The sequence below is a fragment of the Myotis brandtii genome, unplaced genomic scaffold (assembly GCF_000412655.1).
Source record: "Myotis brandtii unplaced genomic scaffold, ASM41265v1 scaffold50, whole genome shotgun sequence".
NCBI classification, from domain to species: Eukaryota; Metazoa; Chordata; class Mammalia; order Chiroptera; family Vespertilionidae; genus Myotis; species Myotis brandtii.
The window spans coordinates 108,543-115,603 of NW_005369061.1; the positions used below are offsets into that span (position 1 = coordinate 108,543).

Sequence of the window (7,061 nt, forward strand, 5' to 3'; positions counted from 1 at the left end):
GAGATTGGGGACATGGATGTGTAGAGAATAGAGAAGGAGGCAGAAACACAGAGAGAAGACAGAAGAGAGAACACAGACAGTACGAATCCGAGTGGACAGGCAGCCAGAACCGAGGCCCCTCAGAGTCGGCGTGCGCCCCCAGGAGCCCCGGGTGCCGGCTCCTTAGCACCACAGAAAAGCTCTGATGGGCATGAGATGGGGCTAACACTCCCCCCCTAAGACCCGCTCTGCCCCACACCTTGGTGAGCTGCTCAAAACCCATTCAGCAGGCCCTGTTGGTCCAGGCAGGATCCTGCAGGGGCCACCCTGGGGCTCCATCCCCCCTTCTCTCCTGGAGCCGGGAGCCAGCTCGGGCCTGGATGCCTCCGGGAGTTGGAGGTCATGGTCGGGGTGGGATGCGATGGGCTCAGGGCCCAGTGTTTCCCGACAGATAAGAGGATGCAGCCACCTGCCCCAGGGGAAGAAAAGTAGGGGGCTCAGTTCCCCAGGACAGTGGGAGAGCCCCCACCCCGTGTGACCCACTCTCTCTCTTTCCCCACCCAGAGCCCCCAGCCCAGAGGAGCAGGCCTGTGGCTGCGCTGGGAAGTGGAGGTCAGCTGAGTCCCTCCGGGCTGGGCCGGGCTGGCAGAGTGGGGCTGGGCCGGGCAGAGGCTGCTGGGCGGTTCTCGGGGGAGAGAGAATTGAAAAGGAAAAGCTTCTCTGAGGAGGGCAGGGAGAGAGGGAGGCCGCGTGGGGCGCGCATGCACACACACACACACACACACACACACACTCAGCCGCCCTGACTTCACGGAGCCTCACTCTGGAGAGGAGCCTCTTCTCTCTGCTCCTGGCGCTGCTTTCTGCTGCTTCCCCGCCCATCTGTGCTGCCAGCAGCAGCAGCGAAGTTGGCCTCCAACTTGAACGCAACTGAAGTCTCCAGCTCCCAGCGGCTCGGCGGGGCAGCGGGCAGGACCCAGACGCTGAGCTCTTGGGTCTGGACAGCCCACCCTCCAAGCCTTGCTCCCCGGCGACACTTCGGCCCCTGACCTGTGGGCCGCCCCCCCGCCCCCCGGGTCTGGGCTGAGGAATGGTGCGCTGAGGTCCCTCCGGAACCCCCTTCTCACGGTCTGGAACCGAAGCGGCCCAAGGCTCAAGCCAACATGGCCAACCCCCTGCAGCCTCAGTTTCCCCCTGCGCGGGAGCCAGGCGCCGCCTCGCCCCTGGACCTGCCTGAGATGGAGATGCTCCTCACCAAGGTGGAGGACAAGGGGGACAAGTCCCTGAAGCTGCCCAAGTCCCTCTCAGGGGCTCTGGACCTGGAGCAGAACGGCCACGGGCTGCCCTTCAAGGTGGTCCCCGAGGGGCCCCGGTCGCCCTCCCTGCCCCGGTCGCCCTCCCGTGCCAGCTCCAGGCGGGCGTCCTCCACGGCCACCGCCTCCTATGCCCAGGACCGAGAAGCCCCCAAAGATTACCTCATCCTTGCCATCGCCTCCTGCTTCTGCCCGGTCTGGCCCCTCAACCTCATCCCCCTCATCTTTTCTATCATGGTAAGTGCTGCCCTGTGCTCCGGGGCCCGGTGGGCCGGGGTGGCGGGCATGCTCCCTGGCACGGGTGCAGAGAAGCGAGAGCGGGGACCCAGGGGCTGGGGGAGACCCCCTTTCTCAGCTGCCTGACTACCCCCCCTCGGAGGAGGGTCCGGGGCCAGGAGAGCGTTTGTTTACTGTTCTCTGTCGTCTCTGCTCTTGACTTGGCACAGAACCCGCTGGGGAGGAGGCCCCGGGGAGCCCCCTGGAGCTAAATTCCAAACTACAGAGACAGCCACGTTGGGGGTCCTGTCTTGTGGTGGGGCGGGAGGGTGGTCCCCAGGAGTCATTCCTGAGCAGGGCTATGCTATCAGCAGAGCTTGCAGCTGGCGTGGAGTCCCAGGGCCCGTGTTCTCAGGAGGGGAGCCAGCCCCCCACAGCCTCCCCCACATCTCGCCCCTGGCACCTGGGTGTTCTCTGTGCCAGCTCTGGTTTCCAAGAGCCCCGGGGGCTTCCCTGCTGGGCCCTGGGGGGCCGGGGGCCTGGCTCCCCAGGCTGCTCCTCTCGGGACAGTTCTCGCCAGGCCCTCTGGGCCTTGGTGGTTGCCCGGATTTCAGCCTCTGTCCTCAGGGTAGGGGAGGTCTGGGCCGCGGTGGAAACCATGTCAGAGGGCACGCTAGACTTGCCAAGGAGGGCATGTGGGCTTGTCTCTGCTTCTCGCGCACTCTTGTGCTGCAGGGCTTTGAGTACACAACCTTCTGGCCCTTTAAATACAGCTCCTCATGTTGTGACCCAACCATAAAATTATTTTCGTTGCTACTTCATAACTGTAATGTTGCTACTGTTATGAGCCGTAATGTAAATATCTGATATGCAGGATGGTCTTAGGCGACCCCTGTGAAAGGGTCGTTCGACCGCCAAAGGGGTCGCGACCCACAGGTTGAGAACCGCTGCCTTAGATCGTCCCAAACCAAGCCGTTTGGATAGAGCTGCTTGCAGAGGATCACAGACACGGTCAGCAGCTGTGAATTCTGAGGTCTAGGAAGGAGAGAGACAGACAGATGAACTGGACTGGGCAGGCTGTGGCGTCCAGGGTGAAGCTAGGAGCAGGGGGCAGCGACCTGCTAGCCCGGGCTGGGCCAGGCCAGAGGTCTGGGTGGGGAGAGACTGTCCCTCCATCTGGAGTGACTCCGCCACTGAGCCGCGATCACCAAGCCCCTCATAGCTGTGGTCACTCTGGCTGTTCGCGGGCCGTCCTCTGAGAAAGCCTCTACTTCTCACCCTTCTCTGTCTACCTCACCCAGGCATGGCCTCCACGGGGAAGCCTTCCCAGCCCCAGCGGCTCCAGCACTGCCTAAGTCAGAGGGACTTGGCGTGGGCACAAGAGCCAGGGCTGGCAGCACCCAGGGTGGGGCCTTCGAGGGGCTTCCTGTGTGCCTGCTGCACAGGGGACCGCGGGGCCGGGCCAGGCCGCAGCTGCAGCCAGTGGCTCTGGGCAGGGCCAACCTCCTGGTTACAGGGAGAAGCCCCAGGAGGGGAGGCAGGTTCGGGGAGGAGAACCACCCCAGGGCCCAGGAGAGAACAGCTACTAGGATCTGTCTCCTGGTGGGCGTAGCAGGATGCAGGCTGGGGTGAGCTGCCTTTGTCAAAAGAAAGCTGGGCCCGAGACTGGGAAACCAGTGAGCCCACGCTCCGTGCATTTCTATGTCCTTCTCAGGCCCTTGAGTCAGGCCTGATGGGCACCGGGCCAGGGGCAGGGATTCAGGCGCTAACCCAGACATCATCACCAATTCCCAGGAGCCTCCAGTCCAGTGGGGAGAAACTTGTAAACAGATCCTTACGACACACTGCAAGAAGTATTTGTGCTTGGCGAAACCACAAGGTATTGTGTGGCTTCGGGCAAGTCACTCAAACCTCTCTTCTTCTCAGTGTACCTATCTGCGAAATGGGTTGACTCCATTACACCTACATCATAGCGCTGGGTGAGGGCGAAACGAGACAAGCCACACACGGTGCTTAAGAACAACACGCAGCACGCGGTTAAATGCTATCACACACTGATAGTAACAGCAATGCTGTGGCAGCTGATCTCCCCAGTGAGGAACAGAAACCATCACAGGTTTGCTGTGGGGCCTTTTAGAGCTTTGAAATATATCGTACAGTTCACCCATCTAAAGTGCATGACACTGATGTTTAGTATATTCACAGTTAGGTGCAACCATGCCCACACTTAATTTTAGAACATTGTACTGGCCTCCAAGGAAACTCTGTACCTTTTTTCTATCACCCCTCCCGACCCCCTACACACACACCTCACTCTCCATCCCTCCCAAGCCTAAGTGGCCGCTCCTCTTTCTGTATGGGTTTGCCTCTTCTGGCCATTTTATATACATAGAATCATACAACACATGGTCCTTTGGACCGGCTTCTTCCAGAGGCATCGAGTGTTCAGGCTTCACCCGTGCTGTAGCTTAGCCACGGGAGGGTTTGGAGCCAGAGAGGGGTGTGGTCAGATTTCCATGTTGGTGGGTCAGTCTTGTGTAGGGTGAAAGGAGGGGCCAAAGGGGCCCGTCTGAGCCTGGCATCCGGGACAGGGCGCCTTTGCAGTGGTGCAGGTGAGAGATGAACGGGCCTGGACCAGGGCAAGGGGCAGGCAGAACCTCTAAAAGTGGTGACACGGAGCATTCATTCAGTCGACATTCATTCCCTTGAATGGCACGTTGCTTGTTTGGAGAAAAGTGAGGGGTAGGGGGGTGTGTCTTTTTATGCACCAGGCACCATGGTAGGCATTTGGGAAGCAGCTGGAGAAGACCTGGTCTATTGGCATGAGAAGGAGGTGAGAGTGTGGTGGTCAGGGGAGGTGGGCAAGGACCGGCTCTAGGAATTTAAGGTTTTTTAAAAATATGTATTTTTATTGATTTCAGAGAGGAAGAGAGAGGGAGAGAGAGAGAGAGAAACATCAATGATGAGAGAGAATCATTGATCAAGCTGCCTCCTGCACACCCCTCACTGGGGATTGAGCCCACAACCCTGGCATGTGCCCTGACCAGGAATTGAACCGTGACTTCCTGGTTCATAGGTCGACGCTCAACCACTGGGCATGCCAGACCAGGCTAGGAATTTAACTTTTATCTGAGTGGCTCTGAGGAGCTTCTAAAGATTTTAAGCAGCACTAGCTGGTTTGGCTCAGTGGATAGAGCGCAGGCCTTCCGACGGAAGGGTCCCAGGTTCCGTTCCAGTCAGGGGCACATGCCGGGTTGCGGGCTCGATCCCCAGCAGGGGGCATGCAAGAGGCAGCCAATCAATGATTCTCTCTCATCATTGATATTTCTCTTTCTCTCCCTGTCCCTTTCTCTCTGAATTCAATACAATAGTATTTAAAAAATAAATAAATGAAATAAAGATTTTAATCAGAGGCGTGATGTGGTCAGTTCATATTTTAAAACCAAACCATTGTGGGAAACGAATGAGAGCAGGCCGGATGGGGACAGGGAGACCCCGCAGGAGGCCCCTGAGCCAGTGTAGCAGGATGCGAAGGCCCGAGCCAAGCAGTGGGCTGAGGAAGGAGGGCGCTGAGGAGGGAGTCGCTGAGGAGGGAGGAGCAGTGCTTGCTTTGGACCCCGGGTAGTCAACTCAAAAATAGCGGCACTTATCGTAGAGAAAGCTCTGGGCACACAGCACTTGAGGGGTGGGCAGAGGGAGTGGGCAGAAAAGGGTGTTGGGAAGATTCCAGGAGGTGGGAGGAAAACTGAAAAAGAGGGGGAGACACCAGGGAGGAGGGAGTTTGAAGAAGGAGGGAGTCGTCAAACGCAGCGGCGAGATCAGGCTCAATAAGGATGGGTGTCCACTGGCTTGGCCATTTATAGATCCCTGGTGACCCTGGTGATGGAGACCCTTAGGCAAAATGAGAGCGGTGGCCCGGCCAGTGTGGGTCAGTGGTTGAGCGTCGACCTATGACCCAGGAGGTCATGGTTCCATTACCGGGTTGCAGGCTTGGTCCCCAGCAGGGGGTGTGCAGGAGGCAGCCGATCGATGATTCTCTCTCATCACTGATGTTTCTATCTCTCTCTCCCTTCCTCTTTGAAATCAATAAAAATATATTTTTTTAAAAAAAATGAGAGGTGATGGATGAGGCGAGGTCCCTGAAGAGCAGAGAGATGGGGTCCAGGAGAAAGACCTCCGTCCTGGGAGCTGGGAGGAGAGGCCACGAGGAAGGAAGTGGATGGAAATACTCAAAGAGAAGGGAGTCGTTCATGCTGCGTGAGGTCCATGCCACCAGGGACCCGGAGGGCGAGGTTGTTTGCTGAGAAATAAGGGCCTGACGGCAGAGGGGAGGAGAGGTGACTCGGGACAGACAGATCCGTGGCCCGAGGGCTTGGCTGAGGCTGGGACCAGGGGTCTGAGTTGTGATCGGCCTGCGTGGTGGTGTGGCTTTTCTCCAGCTGTAGGTATAGGGTCACTGAGGTGACATTAGGCCCACCCAAGCCTGGATGGCAGAATCGCCACAAGGGCGGGACCAGGTGGCACAGAAGATGCCACCCAGGGTGGCTGAGGTGATGCACCCAGGGATCGGGCTGGGCTGGGAGGCAGTGAGGCCAGGAAGGTGGTAGTAGCCTTGGAAGAGAGGAGGTCGGTCACAGGTTGGGGCTCAAAGAAGTAGTGGGCAGGTGCTATGAGAGCGTGAGGGTGAGAGAGAGACTGGGGTGGGATTTCAGAGGAGCAGCCAAGGCAAGGGTGGAGTGTAGCTGTGGAAATGAATTTCTAAAGGGAGCCGAGCCAGAGAGAAGGAACCGAGGACGCCCAGGGTGAGGGATAACATTACCACCCTCACCATGTGCTTGCTAAACGCTAGGCACAGGGCCAAACACGTTAGACGTACATGATCGCCTTTAATCCAAACTCTAGCCCGGTGAGGCCCAGGTATTGCTATTGCTCTCAGTTTGCAGACGAGGAAGTCCAGTGCGGACGGACGTGTGAAATAACCTGCTAGCGATGGGGGCCCACGACGCCTGGAGCCCACGCTCTTGTTCCTGCCCACTCTGCAGCCTGCCTCCTGGGTCAGGGGTGCCCAGGCGGGGAGCGTTACTGGGGGTGCCCACAGTAGTCTTCCCTCTTCTGGGAACCAGTCTAGTTCAGAGGAAACGCCCATTCCCCAGGGAGGGCGGGGTCAGGTGTTCATCTAGGGCTGAGTCACTGGGTCCCACCCAGACAGCCAGGGGGCAGGAGGGCCAGAGAGTGCAGAAAGGGAGTGAGTCGCCTGTGCCGATGTCTCCAGGTCCTGGGGACTGACTTCAGGTGTGGCGAGCCGGCACGGCCATGGCATACTCAGCCCCAGGGTGCCCTATTGCCGTGCCAGCTCAGCCAGGTTCAGTGACCCTGAGAGGGGGCGGTGAAGGATGGAGAAAAAACAGACAAGAGCAGAAAGCTGGGTCTGGGTGGGACGCTGTCCTCTCTGATGGAGAGCTAGCGACAGTGCCACGGACAACAAGCCGTGTATTTTATAGCCAGATCACAGGAGGCAAAGTAAGGGCGTGGTCAAGATGTTTACAACATTCT

The 7,061-nt window shown here is 58.6% G+C and overlaps 1 protein-coding gene across 1 annotated transcript in view; it reads left to right on the forward strand.

Moving 5' to 3' along the window:
- The first annotated feature begins 761 nt into the window (after window positions 1–761).
- The window catches only part of TUSC5 (tumor suppressor candidate 5), a 16,133-nt gene continuing 9,833 nt past the window's right edge, over window positions 762–7,061 (forward strand). Inside the window, exon 1 of the mRNA XM_005876849.2 lies at window positions 762–1,529. Coding sequence (XP_005876911.1) covers window positions 1,143–1,529 — 387 coding nt within the window. The 5' untranslated portion in view covers window positions 762–1,142. The remainder of the gene's footprint in view (window positions 1,530–7,061) is intronic.